The sequence below is a fragment of the Orcinus orca genome, chromosome 21 (genome assembly GCF_937001465.1).
Source record: "Orcinus orca chromosome 21, mOrcOrc1.1, whole genome shotgun sequence".
Lineage (NCBI taxonomy): Eukaryota > Metazoa > Chordata > Mammalia > Artiodactyla > Delphinidae > Orcinus > Orcinus orca.
In genome coordinates, this window is record NC_064579.1 from 4,776,201 (window position 1) to 4,800,348 (window position 24,148).

The following is a 24,148-nucleotide window of genomic DNA, read 5'->3' on the forward strand; positions in this document are numbered from 1 at the left end:
CTGGCTAATGGTTTATCAATTTTGTCTATCTTCTCAAAAAAACAGCTTTTAGATGTACTGATCTCTGCTATCATTTCCTTCATTTCTTTTTCATGTATTTCTGACCTCATCTTTATGATTTCTTTCCTTCTGCTAACTTTGGGGATTTTTTTGTTCTCCTTTCTCTAATTGCTTTAGGTGTAAGGTTAGATTGTTTATTTGAGATTTTTCTTCTTTAGGTAGGATTGTATTCCTATAAACTTCCCTCTTAGAGCTGCTTTTGCAGCATCCCATAGGTTTTGGTTCATTGTGTTTTCATTGTCATTTGTTTCTAGGTAATTTTTGATTTCCCCTTTGATTTCTTCAGTGATCTCTTGGTTATTTAGTAGTGTATTGTTTAGCCTCCATGTGTTTGTATTTTTTACAGTTTTTTTTCCCTGTAATTGATATCTAGTCTTATAACATTGTGGTCAGAAAAGATACTTGATATGATTTCAATTTTCTTAAATTTACCAAGGCTTGATTTGTGACCCAAGATATGATCTATCCTGGAGAATGTTCCATGAGCACTTGAGAAGAAAGCGTATTCTGTTGTTTTTGGATGGAATGTCCTATAAATATCAGTTAACTCCATCTTGTTTAATGTGTCATTTAAACTTTGTGTTTCCTTATTTATCTTCATTTTGGATGATCTGTCCATTGGTGAAAGTGGGGTGTTAATGTCCCCTACTATTATTGTGTTACTGTCGATTTCCCCTTTTATGGCTGTTAGTGTTTGCCATATATATTGAGGTGCTCCTATGTTGGGTGCATAAATATTTACAATTGTTGTATCTTCTTTTTGGATTGATTCCTTTATCATTATGTAGTATCCTTCTTTGTCTCTTGTAATAGTCTTTATTTTAAAGTCCATTTTGTCTGATATGAGAATTGCTACTCCAGCTTTCTTTTGTTTTCCATTTATATGGAATACCTTTTTCGATCCCCTCACGTTCAGTCTGTGTGTGTCCCTAGGTCTGAAGTGGCTCTCTTGTAGACAGCATATATATATGTGTCTTGTTTTTGTATCCATTCAGCCAGTCTATGTCTTTTGGTTGCAGCATTTTAATTTATTTAAATTTAAGGTAAATTCTCAATATGTATATTCATATTACCATTTTCTTAATTGTTTTCAGTTTGTTAGGTCTTTTCCGTCTCTTGTGTTTCCTGCCTAGAGAAGTTCCTTTAGCATTTGTTTCAAAGCTCGTTTGGTGGTGCTGAATTCTCCTAGCTTTTGATTGTCTGTAAAGGTTTTAATTTCTCCATCAAATATGAATGAGATCCTTGCTGGGTAGAGTAATCTTGGTTGTAGGTTTTCCCCTAACATCACTTTAAATACGTCCTGCCACTCCCTTCTGGCTTGCAGAATTTCTGCTGAAAGATGAGCTGTTAACCTTATGGGGATTCCCTTGTATGTTATTTGTTGCTTGTCCCTTGCGGCTTTTAATATTTTTTCTTTGTATTTAATTTTTGATAGTTTGATTAATACGTGTCTTGGCATGTTTCTCCTTGGATTTTTCCTGTATGGGACTCTCTGCCTTTCCTGGACTTGATTGACGACTTCCTTTCCCATGTTACGGAAGTTTTCAACTATAATCTCTTCAAATATTTTCTCAGACCCTTTCTTTTTCTCTTCTTCTCCTGGGACCCCTATAATTCGAATGTTGGTGCATTTAATGTTGTCCCAGAGGTCTCTGAAACTGTGGTCAATTCTTTTCATTCTTTTTTCTTTATTCTGATCTGCGGTAATTATTTCTACTATTTTATCTTCCAGGTCACTTATCTGGTCTTCTGCCTCAGTTATTCTGCTATTGATTCCTTCTAGAGAATTTTTAATTTTATTTATTGTGTTGTTCATCATTGTTTGTTTGCTCTTTAGTTTTTCTAGGTCCTTGTGAAATGTTTCTTGTGTTTTCACCATTCTATTTCCAGGATTTTGGATCATCTTTACTATCATTACTCTGAATTCTTTTTCAGGTAGACTGCCTATTTCCTCTTCATTTGTTTGGTCTGGTGGGTTTTTACCTTGCTCCTTCATCTGCTGCATATTTCTCTGTCTTCTCATTTTGTTTAACTTACTGTGTTTGGGTCTCCTTTTTGCAGGCTGCACGTTTGTAGTTCCCATTGTTTTTGGTGTCTGCTCCAGTGGGTAAAGTTGGTTCAGTGGGTTTTGTAGGCTTCCTGGTAGAGGGGACTGGTGCCTGTGTTCTGGTGGGTAGGGCTGTGTCCAGTGGTGTGTTTTGGAGTATCTGTGAACTTAGTATGATTTTAGGCAGCCTCTCTGCTAATGGGTGGGGTAGTGTTCCTGTCTTGCTAGTTGTTTGGCATGGGGCGTCCAGCAGTGGAGCTTGCTGGCAACTGGGTGGAGCTCTGTCTTAGCCCTGAGATGGAGATCTCTGGGAGAGCTCTCGCTGATTGATATTACATAGGACCAGGAGGTCTCTCGTGGTCCAATGTCCTGAACTCGGCTCTCCCACCTCAGAGGCTCTGGTTGACACCAAACCGGAGCACCAAGACCCTGTCAAGCACACGGCCAGGTACGTGGGGATTTTCTTGCTTTTTGGGAAGTCTGAGGTCTTCTGCCAGTGTTCAGTAGGTTTCCTGTAGGAGGTGTTGCACATGTAGATGTATTTTTTATGTATTTGTGGGGAGAAAGGTGATCTCCATGGCTTACTCCTCCACCATCTTGAAGGTCCCCAGGTTGGTTAATTTTTAAAGTTACTATTAATATCAATAACTAATCCTACACTATGTCCAATAATGGGAAAGAAGAGGAGAGTGGCATCAGTAAGGTGGGAGAATAGGAGATTCCAGGCTGCATACTCATACAGAAACAACTACCATGGATAAGAATACCTTTATGGGAGTCCAGGAATCCAACAAAAAGGTTCCAGTCCCCTTTTGGAGTAAAAACATCTGAGAGTAGATGCATTGAAGTGGGTAAGAACAACAGTTTCTCTTGACCCACATCACCCCTTCTCCAAGGTGGCCTGTGACTTCTCCAAGAGGAGAAAGTGAAAGCGATGTAAGGAGCCTGGTTTCCCCAGCCTTGTGAGACACTGGCCACGAGGCCCACTTTTGTCCTGCCCCACCCAGAACACTGAGCGGATTGGCAGTCTGGAGACACATACGAGTAGGGAAAAGGGATGGGTGCTCACAGCAACAGTGTATGGATCACAGCAACCAGCCATGTATCCTAATAACTGGCTCGCAAGCTCCTGCAAGAGCCCTCGATATGAACCAATAGGATGCCTCACCTGAGGACACCCACAACTAGCCAGAGAACACCTACAGCACTCCACACACACCCGCATAGCCAGCACCCACACTCTCCAGCAGATGGTGCACGTAAGCCTCCAACAGGGTGCAGAATGCTGCGGAGGACACATGGATAGTAGCAGCTGCCTGGACTCTGCTGAAGTGGGGGAAGGTGCACAACTTTGAACACTTCAGGGCACAGCCTTAAGGAAAATAAATAGGAGGCTTTCCACATTCATACTGGCTTTGCAAGACTGAGAGAAAGCATACAATCCTAAACTTTCGCACCACGAGGGAATAAGAGGAATGGAGTATACACACCCATAGAAAAGGTCTGAGAGACCCTCAGAACTCCAGCTGGGCTGACGGGTGCCTGACTTCTTTCTCTCCCAAGGCCAGTTACTAAACACTGGAGGAGATGGTGACTTCTTCAAATGTGAAGACAGCAATGCAAGGCATCAAGGAACATAAAGAATCAAGGAAATAAGACACCACCAAAGGACTGAAATATGTCTCTGTGGAAGACCCCAAAGGAATGAAGATGCACAAATTGTCTGACAAAAAAAATTAAAAATATTCATCATAAGTTCAGTGAAATATAAGAGAGAATAGATAGGCAAATCAATAAAAATCAGGAAAATAATACATGAACATAATAAGACATCTAACAAAGAGAGAAAATTTTTTTTAAGAACCAAATAAATTCTGGATCTGAAGAATGAAATGACTGAACTGAAATTTTTCATATAAAAAGCTGCAAAAGCACAGTTGATCAAGCAGAAGAAACAGTGAATTCAAAGACAATTATTTGAAATTATCCAGTTGGAAGAACAAAGAAGAAAAAAAATAAATTCTGTGGTACATATGGAACATTGTCGAAAGAAACAACCTATGCATATGGGAATCCCAGAAGGAGCAAAGAGAAAGGGCAGAAAGCTTACTTAATAAAGAAATACTGACAGAAGAAGAAAGAAACTTATCACAAGGGAATCCACATAAGACTGTAAGACTACTCAGCAGAAACCTTGCAGTTCAGAAAGTGGGAGGATATTTTCAAAGAAAAAACTCTGCCAACCAAGAATACTGTACCTGGTAAAGCTGCCCTTCAGAAATGAAGAAGAGATAAGACTTTCCCAGAAAGACCTATGCTGAGGAAGTTCATCACCACTAGACCTGTCTTACCAAAAAAAAAAAGGCTCTTTAAAGAAGGTTCTTCAAGTCAAAATGAAAACATGCCAAATAGCATCGTGAAAACATATGAAAGGATAAAATCCACTGGCAAAAGTAAGTATTCAATAAAATTCAGATACTCCAATACTATACATAATATGGTGGTATAGTAAATTACTTTTAACTCTGGTATAAAAGTTAAAAGACAAAAGCATTAAAAATAACTGTAGCTGCAACAATTTGTTCATGGATACACAATAGTTTTAAATGTAAAAATATGACTAATAGCATGAAATGTGGGGGGAGAGAAGTAAAAGCTTAGAGTTTTTGTATGAAATTGAAGACATTATCAGCTTAAATAGGCTGTTATGACTATAAAATGTTTTGTGTAAGCCTTGTGAAAATCACAAAGAAAATACTTTTAGTCAAAACACAAAATATAAAGAGAAATGAATCAAAGCATACCACCACAAAAAAAAATCACAAAGTAAGACTGTGAGAGAGGAAAAATGGGACAAAAGAACTACAAAACAAACAGAAAACACTATGGCAATAGCAAATCCTTCCTTATCAATAATTACTTTGAAAGTAAATGAATTACATTCAACAATCAAAAGACATAGAGTAGATGAATGAATAAAAAACAAAATTCAACTATGTGCTGCCTATAAGAAACTCATTTAAGCCTTTAGGATACACATAAACTGAAAGTGAAGGGATGGAATTAACTAGTTCATACAAATGGCAATCAGAGAGAGCAGGGAGGCCACATTTATATCAGATAACATAGACTTTAAGAACTTAAATAAACAATATTTATAACAATTACAAATACATATGCACCCAACCTTAGAATACCTAAATATACAAAGCGAACATTAACAGAACTGAAGAAACAGTCACAAATACAGTAATAATAATGGGTGACTTCATTACCATACTTTCAATATCGGTTAGATCATCCATAACAGAAAAATCCATAAGAAAACAATGGACTTTAACCATATTATAGACCTAATGGACCTAACAAACATACACAGAATGTTCCATCCAATAGCAGCAGAATATATATGCTCCTCAAGTGCACATAGAACATTCTCCAAGATACAGCATAGGCCAAAAACAAGTCCTAACAAATTTAAAAAGACTGAAATCATATCAAGCATCTTTTCCAACTACAATGAAAGAAAACTTGAAAATTCACAAATTTATGAAAATTAAACAATACACTACTGAAAAAGACAATTGTGTCAACATAGAAATTAAAAGGAAGCAAAAATACTTTGAGAAAATGAAAAATGGAAATAACAACATTCCAAAACCAAAGGGATGCAGGAAATTTACTTCTGAGTAGAACTTTCATAATAATAAACACCTATATTCAAAAAATGATCTCAGACAAACAACCTACCTAACACTTCAAGGAACTAGAAAAAGAAGAACCAACTAAGCTCAAAGTTAGCAGAAGGAAGGCAATAATATATATTAGAGCAGAAATAAGTGAAATAGAGATTTGAAAAACAATTTTAAAAAGTGACAAAAACTAAGAGCTGGGTTTTTGAAAAGATAAAATTGGCAAACTTTTAGCTAGGCTAACTGAGAAAAAAAAAAGGAGACAATTCATATAAATTAAAAATGAAAGAGGTGGCATTATAACAGATAGCACAGAAATACAAGGGATTATAAGAGACTACAATTATAATCAAAGTTTATAAACTAGAAGAAACCTAGAAATGATCTTCCAAGATTGAATCATGAAGAAATAGGAAATCTGAACAAACCAATAATGAGCAAACAGAGTGAGTCAGTTATCAAAAACCTCCCATAAAAGAAAAGCCCAGGATCAGATGGCTTCACAGTTGAATTCTATCAAACATTTAAGGAAAAATTAAGGCCAATCCTTCTTAATCTCTTCCAAAAAATTGAAGAGGAAAAAACACTTTCAAACTCATTTTACAAGGCCAGAATTACCCTCAGACCAAAGTCAGACAAGGACACCACAAGAAAAGAAAACTATATGCCAAAGTAGTTTTGACCTGATGAACAGCCTGATGAACATAGATGCAAAAGTCCTCAACAAAATACTAGCAAACCAAGTTCAACGGCACATTAAAATGTTCATACACCATCATCAAATGAGATATAGCCCTAGGATGCAAGGATGGCTGAACATACCCAAGTCAATAAATGCCATACACTACATTAACAGAATTAAGGATAAAAATAACATGATTATCTCAACAGATACAGCAAAAGCATTTGCCAAAATTTAATATATTTTCATGATGAAAAACTGTCAACTTAGCTATAGGAAGGAATGCACCTCAACATAATAAAGGCCATATATGACAATCCCATAGCTAACAAGCCAAGGATGCCCTCTCTCACTACTCCTGTTCAACTTAGTACTGGAAGTCCTAGCCAGAGCAATGAGGCAAGAAATAAAAGACATCCAAATTGGAAGGAAAGAAGTCAAATTGTCTCTGTTTGCATTATGCTATATATAGAAAAGGTTAAAGATTTCACCAAAACAACTGTTAAAAATAATAACTTAATTATTTAAAGTTGCAAGATACAAAATCAACATACAAAAATAGTTGTGTTTCTTTACAATAAAAATGAGCTATCTACAAAACAAATTAAGAAAAAATCCTATTTACAATAGCCTCAAAAAGAATAAAATGCTTAGGAATAATTTTTATTAAGGATATATAAGATCTGCACATTGAAAATTATAAAACATTGATGAAGGAAATCCATGATGAAAAACAAGTAAATGGAAAGATAGCCTTTGCTGATTTTTCTTTGTGTCCTTTGGCTTTAATAAATCACAGTCACAAGTAAGCTATATGCTGAGAACTGTGAGTTCTCTACTGATTCATTAAACCTAGAGATACTACTGGGGACCACCGAGAAAGGAAAAAATTGCCATCTTAACAATTCTGAGTTTCCAATCCATTCACATGGAATATTCCAACTTCACTTAGATTTTTTCTTTTCCTCAAAATTGTGTTAAGTGAATCTGTTTTGCATTTCTTTTATTAAGAGTATTCTTATGCTACTGTGAATGGAATTGCTTTTCTAATTTCATTTTCAGATTGTTCACTGCAATTACATAGAAATTCAATTCATTTTTGTATAGTGACTGTGTATCTTGTGACTTTTATAAACTCATTTGCTTTCAAAGCTATTTTTGATGAATTCCTTAGGATTATTACATACATGCAGGATCATGTCATCTGCAGAGAGACGTGTACTTCCTCCCTCCAAATTGGACGACTTTTATTTCTTTTTCTTACCTGACTATACTTTCTACAGTCTCTAGTACAGCATTGAATAGAGGTGATGAGAGCCTACACCTCCTTGCTCTGTGTCTGATTTTAGGGGGAAAGTACTCAGAATTTTGATATTAGTATGATGTTAGCTGTAGGTATTTCATAGATGACCTGTATCAGGTTAAGTTTCTCCCTATTTATAATTTGTGGATAATTTTATAAATGAGTGGTTATTACATTTGTTATATCCTTTCACTGAATCTTCTGAGATGATCATGTACTTTCTTTTCCTTTATTTAAATAATATGGTGTGCTACATTAATTAAACAAACTTGCAGTACTGAAATAAATCCCTCTTGGTCATGGTGGCATTCTTTTCATGTTTCTGGATTCTGTTTGTAATTTTAAAAGGGTTTTTGCATTGACATTCATGAGGAATATTGGTCTATAGTCTCCCTGTGAGGCTTTCATCTGGTGTCAGGGTAATACTGTCCTTTAAAATGAGTTATTTTTCTTATTTATTTTTTTAAAATAAATTTATTTATTTATTTATTTTTGGCTGCGTTGGGTCTCTGTTGCTGCGCGTGGGCTTTCTCTAGTTGTGGTGAGCAGGAACTACTCTTTGTTGTGGAGCACGGGCTCTAGGTACATGGGCTTCAGTAGTTGTGGCACACAGGCTCAGTAGTTGTGGCTCACGGGTTCCAGAGCACAGGCTCAGTAGTTGTGGTGCACAGGCTTAGTTGCTCCACAGCATGTGGGATCTTCCCAGACCAGCACTCAAACCCATGCCCCCTGCATTGGCAGGTGGATTCTTAACCACTGCACCACCAGGGAAGCCCTAAAATGAGTTTTAAAGTATCCCTTTCTCTTATATTTTCTGGGAGAGATTGTGGTATATTGCTATTGTTTCTTCTTTAAATGTTTGGTAATATTCACCAGGGAAGCTATCTAAATCTGGGCTTTAATTTGTGGAAAGATTTTTTAATAATCATCTTAAAGAACCTTGATGAAGAAATGTAAGAGAACATAGGTAGATAACCAGAGGAAATTGAAAAAACTGCAAGAGCAAAATGGAGGAATAAAGAAAGTGTAACCATCAAAAAGAACCAAACAGAAATTGTAGAGTTGAAGAAACAATAAAAATAAAAATTTAATAAAAGACTTCAAAAGCAGAATCAATCATGCAGAAGCAACAGTAAGTGAACCTGAATATTGTTTATTTCCAATTATCTAGTAGAGAAACAACAACAACCAAAAATAATAAAAAAGTAAAGAACACCTACCTGAATTATGGTAGCTTATCAAGCAAATGAACATTCATGAGAGCTCCTGAAGGGGAAAACAGAGAGAAAGGAGCAGAAAGATTTTTAAAGAAATAATAGCTGAAAACTTCCCAAATCTTGGGAGACATACGGACAGCTAGGAACAGAAGGCTAAAAGGTCTCCAAACAAGAAAAACCTAAAATATATTCCCCTAAGACAAATTATAACCAAAATGTTAAAAGTCAAAAGAAAATTTTTGAAGCAGCAAGATAAAAATTACTCATTACATATAAAGGAATCCATAAGGTTATCAGTGGATTTCTCTGCAGAAATGTTGCAAACCAGGATGGAGGGGGATGAAACATTCAAAATACTAAAAGAAAAAATTGCCAACCAAGAAAACTATACAAAGCAAAGTGACCTTCAAAAATTAAGGAGAGATAAAGACAATTCCAGACAAATAAAAGGTAAGACGGTTCATCACCTCCAGACCTGCTTATAAGAAATCCAACAAGGAGTTCATCAAATTATAAGAGGACATTAAGTCATGAAAATATATAAAAGTGTAAAACTCACTGGTAAATGTGAATATATAGTCGAATTCAGAATATACTACTACTGTAATCATGACAAATCACATTTATCTCTACTACAAAAGTATTATGAAATAAACATAGTTATAATAATTTGTTAATGGACTCACAATATAAAAAATACAAGGTGTGATATTAAATGCATAAAATATAGGAGGAGGAGAATTAGAAATGCAAAGCTTTTGTATTTATAGAAGATGGGTTGTTATTAGCAGCTTAAAATATACTGTTATATCTATAAAATATCTTTATAAGCATCATGGTATTCACAAAGAGGTAATCTATAATAGATACACAAATTAAAATATATCACTACAAAAAATAAATCAAAATGGAAGACAGAAAAGAAAAAGGAACTTTAAAAAACAGAAAACAACTAACAAGATGGCAATAGAAAGTCCTTGCCTATCAATAATTACTTTAAATGTAAACAGATTAAATTCTCCAATCAAAATATACAGAATGGAAAATGGATAGAGAAAAAAAAAGATTCAACAGTCAAGAAACTCAATTTAGCTTTAAGAATATGCCTAAGCTGAAAGTGAAAGGAAGAAAAAGATATTCCATGCAAATGCTAACCAAAAGAAAGCAGGGTTTACTGCACTTATATTAGACAAAATAGACTTTCAGTCAAATCAGTCACAAAAGACAGAGAAGGTCATTATAAAATGATAAAGGGATCAATCCATCAAGAGAACATAACACTTGTAACTATACATGCAACAAATATTGGAGCACCTAAAAACTTTAAGCAAATATTGACAGACTGAAGGGAAAAGTAGACAACAATACAATAACAGAAGGGGACTTCAATACCCTACTTTTAACATTGGATAAATCAACCGGAAAGAAAGTAAGAAAATAGCAGACCTGAATAACATTATAGATCAAATAGACCTTGAGACATATATAGGACATTATTTCCAATGGAAAAAAATACAAATTCTTCTCAAAAGCACATGTATCATTCTCTACAATAGGATATATGGTGGTCACAGGCAAGTTTTAAGAAACTTAAGACTGAAATAATATTTTGTGTATTTTACAGTGCTATGAAACTAGAAACCAATAAAAGAGGAAAAAGTGGAAAATTCAGAAAATGCAGAATTAAACATAACACTCCTGAACGACCAATAGATCAAGGAGAAATAAAAGAAAAATCAGAAAGAATCCTGAAACAGAGAAAAACAAAAAAAACAATATACCAAAATATATGAGATGCCGCAAAAGCAGTTATAAGAGTTACGTTTATAGCAATAAATGTCCACATTAAAAAAGGGAAATATCTCAAATAAACAACCCAACATTACACCTAAAGGAATAAGAAAAGGAGGAAAAAAGTAAACCCAAAGTTAGCAAAAGGTAGAAAAGAACAAAGATTAGAGGGGAAATAAATGAAATAGAGAACTAAAAAGAAAATAGAGAAGATCAATAAAACTAGGAGTTGGATTTTTGAAATCCAAAATGGCAAAACTTTAGTTAGACTAACCAAGTAAAAAAAGACAGGCCTCAATAAAATAAAATTATGAATGAAAGAAGAGACACTAAATCTGATACTGTAGAAATACAAAGGATCATAAGAAGCTACTATGAAGAATTATATGCTGACAAAGTGCGTGACCTAGAAGAAATGTATACGTTCCAAGAAACACACAATCTACCAAGACTGAATCATGAAGAAATGGAAAACTCGAACTGACTAATCGTAACTATAGGGACTAAATTTGTTTTTAAAACCTCCTAAGAAAAGCCCAGGACCAGATGGTTTCACAAGTGAATTCTATGAAATATTTAAAGAAGAATACTAATCCTTCTCCAACTCTTCCAAAAAATTAAAAAGGAGGGAATACTTCCAAACTTGTTTTCCAAGGCCAGCATTACCCCAGTACTAAAGACAGATAAGGACACCAGAAGAAAAGAAAATTGCAGGCCAATATCCCTGGTGAATACAGATGAAAAACATTCTGAAGAAAATGCTAGCACACCAAATTCAACAGCATATTAAAAGGATCAAACACCATGGTCAAGTGGGATTTATACCTTAGATACAAGAATGATTCAACATACAGGTATCAATAAATGCAATACACCCCATTAATAAAATTAAGAGTAAAATTCATAAATCTGCTGAAGAGATGCAGAAAAAAACATTTGACAAAATTCAACACTCTTTCATGATAAACACTCAAAAAATTGGGTATAGAAAGAACATATCTCAACATAATAAGAGCTATATATGACAAACTTTAGCTAACATTATACCCAATAGTGAAAAGCTGAAATCTTTTCCTCTAAGATCAGGAATAAACGGAGGTATCCACTATCACCACTCCTATTCAGCACAGTACTGGAAGTTCCAGCCAAAGCAATTAGGCAAGAAAAAGAAATAAAAGGCACTCAAATCAGAAAGGAAGAAGTAAAATTGTCGCTGTTTTCACATGACATGATCTTATATACAGAAAATCCTAAAGAACCACAAAAAAAATCCATTAGAACTGATACACAAATTGAGTAAAGTTGCAGGATACAAAATCAAACTACTAAAATCATTTCTATCCATTTATAACAAAATATATGAAAAAGAAAAATTTTAAATCCCACTTATAATAGTATCAAAAACATTATATTACTTGGGAATAAATTTAACTTTTAGACTTTATATGATGAAATTATGGCTGAAAACTTCCCTAACCTAAAGAAGGAAACAGGTATCCAGGTAAAGGAATCACAGAGAATCCCAAACAAGATGATCCCAAAGAGACCCACATTAAGAATTATCATAATTAAAATAGCAAGAGTTAAAGATAAAGAGAAAATTGTAAAGGCAGCAAGAGACAAAGTCACATACAAGGGAAGCCAAATAAGGCTCTTAGCTTATTTTTCTAAAGAAACTTTCCACCACAGAAGAGAGTGGTATGATATATTTAACGTGCTGAAGGGAAAAAAAATCTACAACCTAGAATATTCTACCCTGCAAGGTTATCATTCTGAATTGAAAAAGAGATAAGGCTTTTCCAAGACAAGCAAAAATGAAGGGTTCATCACTACTAAACAAACCTTACAAGAAATGTTAAAGGATCTTCTTTAAGTGAAAAATAAAAGGCCACAACAAGAAATAAGAAAATATAGGAAGTGAAAAATCTCCCTGGTAAAGGCAAATACATAGTTAAGGCAGTGGATCAGCCACTTAAATAATCTAGTATCAAGGTTAAAAGACAAAAATTGTAAAAATCAACTATAGCTACAATAAACATATAAGGGATAGTCATGAAGATGTAAAATATGACATCAAAAACACAAAATGTATATGGGGGGGAGGGTAAAAAATGTAGATCTTTTAGAATTGTGTTTGAATTTGAATGACTATCAGTTTAAAACAAATAGGTGTAGCTATAGGTCAACATATATGATGGTGTATGGTAACCCAAATCAAAAACTACAATAGATATACAAAAATTAGAGAGAAAGGAGCCCATACATAACACTAAAGAAAATCATCAAACTGCAAGGGAAGAAACTAAAAGAGAAAGAAAAGAGAGAAGAATTACAGAAACAACCAGAAAGCAAGAAACAAAATATCAATAAGTACATAGCTATCAATAACCCCTTTAAATGTCAAAGGACTAAATGCTGCAATCAAAAGGCTGACTGGATTAAAAAAAAAAAAAAAGACGCATCTATAAGCTACTTATAAGAGACTCAACTCAGAGCTAAATACATACGCAACAATCTCATCTACAATCACATCAAAAAGAATAAAATACCTAAGAATAAATTTAACCAAGGAAGTGAAAGACCTATACTCTGAAAACTATAAGACATTGATGAATACATACAAATAAATGGACAGATATACCATGTTCATGGATTGGAAGAATTAATGTTAAAATAACTGTACTACCCAAAGCAATCTACAGATTGAATGCAATCCCTAGCAAAATACTCATGACATTTTTCTCAGAACTAGAACAAAGAATTCTAAAATGTGTATGGAACCACAAAAGACCCCTAGCAGCCAAAGCAATCTTGAGAAAAAAAGAACTAGAGTTATCACACTCCCTGACTTCTATTTTACAAAGCTACAGTAATCAAAACAGTATGCTACTGACACAAAAACAGGTATAAATCAATGGAACAGAATAGAGAGCTCAGAAATAAATCATACACATATGGTCAATTAATCTATGACAAAGGAGGCAAGAAGGTATACAATGGTGAAACAACAGTCTCTTTAATAAGCCATGTTGGGAAAACTGGACACCTCCACCTAAAAGAATGAAATTTTTGTATATCATGTGTGTATATTACATCATATACAAGAATAAACTCAAAATGGATTAAAGACCTAAATGCAAGACCAGAAACCATAAAACTCCTAGAAGAAAACATAAGCAGTACACTCTTTGACTTTGAATTTAGCAATATTTTTAATGGATCTGTCTCCTCAGGCAAGGGTATAAAAAGCAAAAATAAAGAAATGGGACTCATTCAAACAAAATCTTCCGCACAATGAAGGAAACCATCAAGAAAACAAAAAGGCAACCAACTGAATGGGAGAAGATATTTGCAAATATGTTTGTTAAGGGGTTAATATCCAAAATATAAAATGAACTCAGATGACTCAATATTAAAAAAACAAACAAGCAAACAAAACAAAAACTTGATTTTATTTTTTTCCCTTTTTTTAAATTTAATTTTTATTTTAAAATTAAAAAAAAATTTTTATTGGGGTATAGCTGTTTTACAATGTTGTGTTAGTTTCTACTGTACAGAGAAGTGGAGTTCCCTGTGCTATACAGCAGGTTCTCATTAGTTATCTATTTTATACATATTAGTGTACATATGTCAATCCCACTCTCCCAATTCATCCCACCCCCCCTTTTCACCCCTTGGTGCCCACACGTTTCTTCTCTACTTCTGTGTCTCAATTTCTGCATTGCAAATAGGTTCATCTGTACCATTTTTCTAGATTCCACATATATGCCTTAATATATGATATTTGTTTTTCTCTTTCTGACTTACTTCACTCTGTATGACAGTCTCTACTGGTCAGAATGGCCATCATCAAAAAATCTACAAATAATAAATGCTGGAGAGGGTGTGAAGAAAAGGGAATCCTCTTGCACTGTTGGTGGGAATGTAAATTGATACAGCCACTGTGGAGAACAATGTAGAGGTTCCTTAAAAAACTAAAACTGGAATTACCATATGACCCAGCGATCCCACTACTGGGTATATACCCAGAAAAACCATAACTCAAAAAGACACATGCACCCCAATGCTCACTGTGGCATCATTTACAATAGCCAGGTCATGGGAGCAACCTAAATGTCCACTGACAGACGAATGGACAAAGAAGATGTGGTACATATATACAATGGAATATTAATGAGCCATAAAAAGGAACGAAATGGGGTCATTTGTAGAGACGTAGATGGACAACTTGATTTTGAAATGGACAGAGAGCCTGAATAGGCATCTTTCAAAAGACACACAGATGGCCAACAGGCACATGAAAAGATGTTCAACATCACTAATCAGGGAAATGAAAATCAAAATCACAATGAGATATCACCTCACACCTGTCAGAATGGCTATAGTCAAAAAGGCAACAAATGGCAAGTGTTTACAAGGATGCGGAGAAAAGGGAACCCTGGCACACTATTGGAGGGAATGTAAATTGTTACAGTCACTATGAGAAACTATATGGAGGTTTCTCAGTTAAAAATAGAACTACTTTGATCCAGGATATATATCTGAAGGATATAATAACAGTGTCTTGAAGAGGCAGGTGTACCCCCATGTTCATCGCAGCATTACTCACAATAGCCTAGATATGGAAATGACCTAAGTGTCGAGCAATAGATTAATGTATTAAAAGAAATGTAGTGTGGAATAATATTCAGCCATAAAAAATAAGGAAATCTTGCCATTTGCGACAACATGTAGGAACCTGGAGGACATTATGCTAATTGAAATAAGTCAGACAAGAGAAAGAGAAATACTATATAATCTCACATGTGAAATGTAAAAAAGTCAAACTCCTCAAAGCAGAGAGTAGATTGGTGGTTGCCAGTGGGTGCTAGGTGAGGAAAATGGGAAGATGTAGGTTAAGGGTACAAATTTTCAGCTACAAAATGAAAAAAATCTGGGGATCTAATGTACTGCATTACTGTAGTTAACAATAATGTTATTATATAGTTAAAAGTTGCTAAGATAGTAAATCTTAAATGTTCTCAGTATGTGAAGTGGTGGATGTGTTAACTAACCTTATTGTGGTCATCATTTCACAATACATACTTAGAGCAAATCATTACGTTGTACATCTTAAACTAAAGAATTATATGTTGGTTATATCGAAAAACCTGCGGGAAATTTTTTTAAAGATTAAATCATGCTCTTCCTCCTGTCTTAAGAATATGTGCATTTACCTTTGTTCAAGAGTTTGTTTCTTTCTCCTTAGGGTTCCAATGGATTGTGCTGGGTGTTGGGCAATTTTCAGGGGTTCGTTAAATGCTTTCATTAAAAGGAACTGAATGGTTGTAACAGTAACTGAATGAATTGTGAAGGTAGAGAGGATTTTTACCAGAAGACAGTAAAGAGAAGTTAGCCAGCAAAAAGAACTAGTCTAACTTCCTGTCCCTATGTTAAGTATGGTCTTATAAAATAAGAATTTAAGAAGGTTGCCCAAGGTGTATGTTGATCACAGAGAAATCCCAGTGGGTACAGGAAAGATTTGTAATGTGGTATAGGAATGGGAAGTCAAATCAGGAGAGAGAAGCATCAGGCATTATGTACAGGAGAGTCCTAGAAATGACAGATTACAGAGTGGACTGAAGTGTGACAGGGGCTCCAATGCTGCTTGCATATAATAAGATGGGAAGGACTGCATAGAGTAGTGACATGTTTTCCATCTCCCTGGAACAAGTATTTCAAGAAATTTAATGATGGGACTTCCCTGGTGGCGCAGTGGTTAAGAATGCACCTGCCAATGCAGGGGACATGGGTTCGAGCCCTGGTCCAGCAAGATCCCACATGCTGTGGAGCGACTAAGCCCACGCGCTACAACTACTGATCCTGTGCTCTAGAGCCTGCAAGCCACAACTACTGAAGCCCACGCACCTAGAGCCTGTACTCTGCAACGAGAACCCACCGCAATGAGAAGCCCACACACCGCAACAAAGAGTAGCCCCCACTCGACACAACTAGAGAAACCCCGCACGCAGCAACAAAGACCCAATGCAGCCAAAAATAGATAAATAAATTAAAAAAAAAAAAAAAGAATTCGCCTGCCAATGCAGGGGGCACAGGTTCGAGCCCTGGTCCAGGGAGATCCCACATGCCGTGGAGCAACTAAGCCCGTGCACCACAGCTACTGAGCCCAGGCACCACAACTACTGAAGCCCATGCGCCTAGAGCCCGTTCTACACACGTGAAGCCACTGCAATGAGAAGCCCGCGCACCACAATGAAGAGTAGCCCCTGCTCGCCGCAACTAGAGAGAGCCCGCATGCAGCAACAAAGACCCAACACAGCCAAAAATAATAAATAAATAAATAAATTTTTTAAGAAAAAGAAATTTAATGCTAACATATAAAATACAGATTGCCTCCTACCTTGCAATTTCGTGTGCAGCATTCCCCCGAACCACATATTTTATTTTTTTTCTTTCTACATGTTCTAGGATCACAGCAGGCTGGATGTGTACAATTCTGGAAACAAATGCTTTGTTACTCAGTCATGCATGATTAGGTACAATCAAATAAAACTACAATACAGAATTTATTTACGAAGTATGAGCATTTCTTAAAAACCAGTTTCTGTAATTCCACTCTTTACATGAGACTTATTGAAATCAACATCTCAGCCAGTAGGTTGTAAAAGAAATGTGTCATTTCACTACATTCCATATAATCTGAACAATATTAACATACTACTGTGGAGCCAAAAACTTAGAAGAAATAGTTATTAGATTTCTTGTTAGCTACCATTCTCTTCTAAATTTTTCCTATATTCTTGCTTTCATAATAAATCTATTTACACACTGCCAGCAGGCAGACTCTCAGCTTCTGTCTGAAATGGCAAACCCCCAAACTTCTGCCCCCAGAAAAGTGGTCCCAGAAGCCAGTCTGGTCTGTCCAGATTTCACTGGGATGCTGGCCCCATACGTACTTGTATTTTACAAGATTCAGTGCCTTCAATCAACTTTTCCAGTCTTCAGTAGCAAGTTTGTTTTAAACTCTGTAATTTACCAATATTAGAAGTTTGAGTTTCCTGGTGTTGTGTTTTTTCTTACTGGTATTTTTTTGTTTGTTTTTGTTTTTGTTTGCAGTACGCAGGCCTCTCACCGTTGTGGCCTCTCCCGTTGCGGAGCACAGGCTCCGGACGCGCAGGCCCAGCGGCCACGGCTCACGGGCCCAGCCCCTCCGTGGCATGCGGGATCCTCCCGGACCGGGGCATGAACCCGTGTCCCCTACATCAGCAGGTGGACTCTCAACCACTGCGCCACCAGGGAAGCCCCTTACTGGTATTTTTAATTGGTATTTTCAATGAACAGCTTCACCACAGGCAGCAATATTATACTTTTAAAAGGCTATTTATTTCATCTATTGACTCGTGTATTCATGTACTCAAAGTTTAAATATTCCTTTGTTAGCTTTTTTTCTTACTGTATCTCTTAATCAAATGTTTGGTTATTCTAGTTTGGGTTTTTTTTTTCTTTTTCAATACAACTCCATTTGTAAGGGCAGACTTTCTTAAGAATAGAATGCTCTGGCTATTTCAAAATGGTTCCTTTTCCCCTCCCTCTGTCAGAAGCATTAGACTTCTCTCCAGTATTCACTGTGACAAACAGTTCAAGTTTCTGCAGGTACAACTCATAAAAGTGTGGGGACCTTCCTATGATCGGGTTCCCCTGGAGTTTTAAACTATCAGAGTTCTACACACTGAGACTCCAAAAATTTGTCAATTCCAGTTCAGGTTTTCCTACCCAGATACTGGTTCCCAAAAGGTTTTAGCTTGTGGGTTGCTACTCTATTAAGTTGTGATTCTCTGCATCCACCTGTTGGTTTTTCCAATTTGTGGGGCAGTGGTTTGCTCTGTGACCTCACATCTCTGATGGATGCAAGAAGAGCTATTTCTTTTCCAAGTTGGTTAGCTTTTTACTTGTAAGGACTAAGTGGTGACTTCTAAACTTCTCACATGTCAGACCAGAAACCATAATTGTATTTCAATGTATTTGAATAAAAGTCCTTTGAATTGGCTTTTGAATCTCCCATTTCAGAGTCTATCATTTTATTTTTCTTAACAGAGCCTAAAAGAAAAAGTTTCTAAATTTGATTAAGTACAACTTACATATTTTTCTTTAAAACCTCATTCTTATTTGCCTTATCTAAGAAAGTTCTGCCTATCACAGAGTCAAAAAGACTGTCTCCTGTGTTTTACTCTAAGAGCTTTAGGATTTTCGCTTTTATATTTAGGTCTTTGATCCATTTCAAGTTAGTTTTTGTGTATGGTGAGATGTCAAAGTTTTCTTTTTATGTACGTGGATATCTAGCTCATACAATACCTTTGTTGGAAAGGTTTTCTTTACCCATTTAACTGCCTTAACATCTCTGATTGGCAGAGAATCAACTGACCTTACAAATATTTTATATTTGGATTCTCTATACTGTTTCATTAAGGGATATATTTATGCTTTGGCCAATACCACATTATACTGATTATTTCTGCTTTATAGAAAATTTTGAAATTTACAGAAAATTAGTGTATGTGCTCCACCTTTGTTCTTTTTAATTGCTTTGTCTATTCTAGGTCCTTTGCATTTCCATATATATTATAGTATCAGCTTGTCAATTTCCACAGAACGATGGTGGGGTTGGGATTGGGATTGTGTGGAGTGTTGATGTAGAGCTGACATCTTGGCAATATTGTGTCTTCCAATCCATGAAAGTGGGATATGTCTCCCTCTCGATCTTCTTTCATTTCTCTGAGCAATGTGAGTTTTCATTGTACAGGTCTTGCACGTATTCTGTTAAATTTATCTCTATTTCATGTTTTTGAAACAATGTATATGGAATTGTACATTTTAGTTCATTTTACATTTGTTCATTGTTTATACATAGAACTCCATGGAATTTGGGTTCACGTGCATTCATTAATTAGCTTTAGCAGACTTCGGGGGTAGATTGTTTAGGATTCTCCAATCACGTGGCCAAGTTGAATTTGATTAGACAGTTTTAATCTTCCTTTCCACTCACTGTTTCTTTTTCGTGCCTTACTGCAGTTTCACTGTGTGTTTCTTTGTGTTTCTTTATCTTCCCTTACTGCAATGGCAGGAGCATCCACTGCAGTGTTGAAGGGAAACATAACCTGTCCATACAAAACTTTTTTTCCGTATAATAGCAAACGATGCATTTTGCTATATAGTCTATAGTCTTTAGATGTTCTTGTCTTTTTGTTACTGCTTGTAGTTAAAGGCATATTTCTGCAACTCCTTATACACTCTTTGTGGTCACTAATTATAAGATTAGAGCTGATGCATACACTAAAGAATTTAGGAAGACAATATTTGAAGACAAATATTAACTAAAGGATGTTTGCTCCCCACTTCAAAAAATGGCAAAATTAGGAAACTTAAAGGCTTCCATCTTCCCCAAAGAAGGTATTTTTCAAAATTTTTCTTCTAAAAGACAAGGTCTTCTTTTCCACCTCGTACTCACATATACAGGAAGTAAAAAATATTTTTGAAAAAATTTCCACTAACCTGTAAAGTGCCGCAATCACATTCTTCACCCGATTCCAACTTTCCATTGCCACACGTCTGCCTCTGTTTGTAAACTGGCTCAACAGGAAGGATTTTATGAAGACATTCAAGGCCAGAATGTGCAGCAAAATATTTAAAGTCATCCAAGCTACAAGTGCTAAAATCCTTTATACCCTCAGATAGCCTAAAATATAAAAAAAAAAAGGGTATGACAAAAATTATTGCTGTATAACTCTACATTTCTCCTAATGTATGATGTTTTCAAGAGAGATTTAAAGAGCATTATTCTCATGGATAACAATAAGCACACGTTTAAAAATATAAAAGTATTTTAAAAATACTAACATTTTTAACACACTTTTTAAATTTCACCAAGAAAATTCTTGTAATGAAAAAAAAATTCCAAAATCTTTTGCCATTCATCCTGTTTTAAAGAAGACCAATTATTTACCTGTCCTAAAATCTTTATTAATTGTTTAAACATAGGAACTATGTTACTCTTTATTTACCTTCTTAGTGCCAAACAACTGAATTTAAAATTTTTGGCCTAGGTATTTAATATACTTTTATTTATTTAATATCATTTTTGTATTTTTTCTGTAAATATCAATATGAACATGTCTGTATTATCTTTAAAAGTATATTTTAGAACTTTTGCTCTCTGTAATTAGGCATTTTTCAAACAAGAATCTGTTGTTTGATTTATACCATGGGAGGGACAAGAGGAATACCTGTCCTAATGGAGTGAGAAAGTTGTTAGTAGTCTGCTAATATATCAGCATCCAACTAAAACCCTAGAAAGAATACAATTTAAGAGTAAAGACTATGCCCTAGACCAGTAGCTGACAAACTTATCTGTGAAGGGCCACACAGTAAATATTATAGGCTTATATGCCATATGCTCTGTTGTAGCTACTCAACTCTGCCACTGTAGTGCAAAAGCAGCCATGAAAAACACATAAAACAGTAAGCCTACAAAATGAATTTACAAAACAGGCAGGCAGCCAAATTTAGCCTATAGATCATTGTTGGCTGACCTCTGCCCTATACCAAAATCTACTCTGTATCAGTCCTAACAGTTAGAGCCTAAACTCAAGCCCTGACAACATCCCCAGAGGAAACCAAGTTTGGAAGTTCAGGCCTGCCATTTTAGAGGGGTTTGGAAATGCCTTGAGTTTTCTATAGACTCATGTTAATGAAGTATAAAACCAAGCACATAAAATTTAAAATGATTACCCAATAACTGAATTGCCTGGTAGAAAAAGAATCAATGCTTTTCAGAGGAAGGTAATGAGAATCTAGGCTTTCTATTGTACTATCAAACAATATCCAATATGCTACTACTAATAATAATCATACAAAGAAATAAGAAAATGTAAACCATAGTCAATAAAAAAGCAGTCAATAGTAAGCAACACTGAGATGGCCCAGGTGTTAGATTTGGCACACAAATACTTGAAAGGAACCATTATAAATATATTCAATTAATTAATTAAATAATTCAGAGAAATTACAGCCTTACAGAGTGAACACTCAAAAGAGAGTGCATATCATCCAATTTACCTAATGTTCTAGAGCCAGTAAAACCAATTGTAGTGATAGAAATCAGATCAGCTGTTGACTGGGGCAGGATGGAAGGTAAAAAGGACAGCCAAGGATCACAAAAGAACTTTCTGTGGAAATGGAAATGTTGCATAGCCTGATTGACACTGGTTCAGTAATTTGTATATATTTATCAGTCATAAACTTGTACACTTAAAGTTTAAAGTGTATGAATTTTATTGTAGACAAATCGTACCTCAAAAGTTGATTTTTTATAGTGTATATAAATACAACACTCAAAAAGATGATGAAAGAATATTCCTTTGAGAAACAATTTCACACAGAGAAGAAGTAATTTAGTTATTATCTACTTTGTGCCTTCACAGATATTTGGGATAACATAGATTCAGTCATCACAGGACAAAATGAAATAATAAGAATACTGAGCTAAAAGGTCATTATTGGAAACATTTACCAAGCACTCTTCTAGGCAACTGGTGTGTAGTGAAACGTAGACCAAGTGCCTGCTAGGGGCAAAAAGTATAAACATCAGGAAATAGGTATATGAAATAAGTCAGATAGTTATTGGAATGATGAAGAAAAATAAAACAACACAATTTACAGGGAATAAAAGACACTGTTTTAGAAGAGAAGACATTTATTTAAAAAAAAAAAAAACTATAGCTAAGATTGGTAACAAGGCAAGGGTACCCACTCTCACCAGGTCGATTCACATTGGGCTGAATTTATTTCAAGTGCAATTAAGCAAGAAAAAGGAATTACACAAAAATAGATGGAGAGGAAAACATAAAGCTGTTCTTATTCATGGACAACAAGATATTGTTTACAGAAAATCTTAAGCAATCAACAAATAAAATCTCCTGGAATTTCTGTTGAGTTTAGGAAGTTTGCAGCACACAAAGTCAACATACAAAAATTATATTTCTATGTACTAGCAATGAGCACTCTGAAAATGAAATTAAGAAAACAGTTCTTTTCAAAATAGCAAAAAAGAATAAAATGTTTAAGAATAAATATAACAAAACAAGTACAAGACATGTAAACTGTAAAATACCATACATTGCTGGGGAAAATTAAACACCTAAATAAATGAAGACATATACCAGATTCAAGAATTAAAAGACTCAGTATTGTTAAGATGGTAACTCTCCCAAAATTGACTATTTATAATACCCAAGATATGGAAGCAACCCAAATGCCCATCCACAGATGAATGGATGAAAAAGATATGGTATAGAATATTACTCAGCCATAAAAATGAATGAAATTCTTCCATTTGCAGCAACAAGGATGGATCTAGAGACTATCATACTAAATGAAGTAAGTCAAACAGAGAAAGACAAATACTGTATGGTATTTGTCATACTAAGTGAAGTAAGTCAAATAGAGAAAGACAAATACCATATGGTATCGCTTATATGTGGTAACTAAAAAATAGTACAAAAGAACACATATGCAAAACAGAAGTAGACTCACAGATATAGAAAACAAACAAGGGGTTACCAAAGGGGAGAGGGAGGAGGGGAGGAGCAAGTTAGGAGTAGGGCATTAAGAGATATAAACTAGTATGTATAAAACAGATAAGCAACAAGGATACAGTAAATATATAGCACAGGGAATTATAGCCATTATCTTGTAATAACTTATAATGGAATATAATCTGTAAATATACTGAATCACTATGCTGTATACCTGGAACTACCATAATGTTGTAAATAAACTATACTTCAATTTTTAAAACTCTCAACAGTTTTCATAAAAATTGGAAATTTGATAATAAAATATATATGAAACTACAAAGGACCTAGAATAAACAAAACAATTTGGGAAAAGATGAAAAAACTTGGGGATTTGTACTACCTGATTTCAAAATTGTTTTTAAAGTATTATCAGTGATACTAAAATTTTAAAAAAGCCTTTTTCTTCAGTAGTCTCTCTCTCAGTGGGGCATAGTTTTACTTATTTGTGACTTGATGTCTTTCTAAATTAAAAAAAGATACATTTTTAACTTGAATTGTACTGTTCATCCTTATATTGTATAATGCCAGTATCAAGGCACTTAACTTTAAATAGAATCACTAAAATCACACAATTCATATGGCTTGTCCCCAGAGGGCACCTTCAATCTAGCCAGCAGAGAAAAATACAAGCCAGACTCTGGAAGGTAGGAAGGAGGAAGAGAATGTCCCCAGGCATGGAGAGGCCTGAGGGAGTGCTGGGTCTTATTTTGGCGTGTGTTCCATC

General features: G+C 35.0%; 1 protein-coding gene across 5 annotated transcripts in view; it reads right to left on the reverse strand.

Annotated features, from left to right (window-relative positions):
- LOC101284300 (disintegrin and metalloproteinase domain-containing protein 5-like) overlaps positions 1 to 24,148 on the reverse strand; it is a 207,613-nt gene that overhangs the window by 131,886 nt on the left and 51,579 nt on the right. For all 5 annotated transcript variants that reach the window (XM_033415017.2, XM_049704185.1, XM_033415020.2 and 2 more), the window contains exons 12-13: positions 20,342 to 20,525; positions 17,193 to 17,288 (exon numbers count right to left, since the gene is read on the reverse strand). In XM_033415017.2, coding sequence (XP_033270908.1) covers positions 17,193 to 17,288; positions 20,342 to 20,525 — 280 coding nt within the window. The remainder of the gene's footprint in view (positions 1 to 17,192; positions 17,289 to 20,341; positions 20,526 to 24,148) is intronic.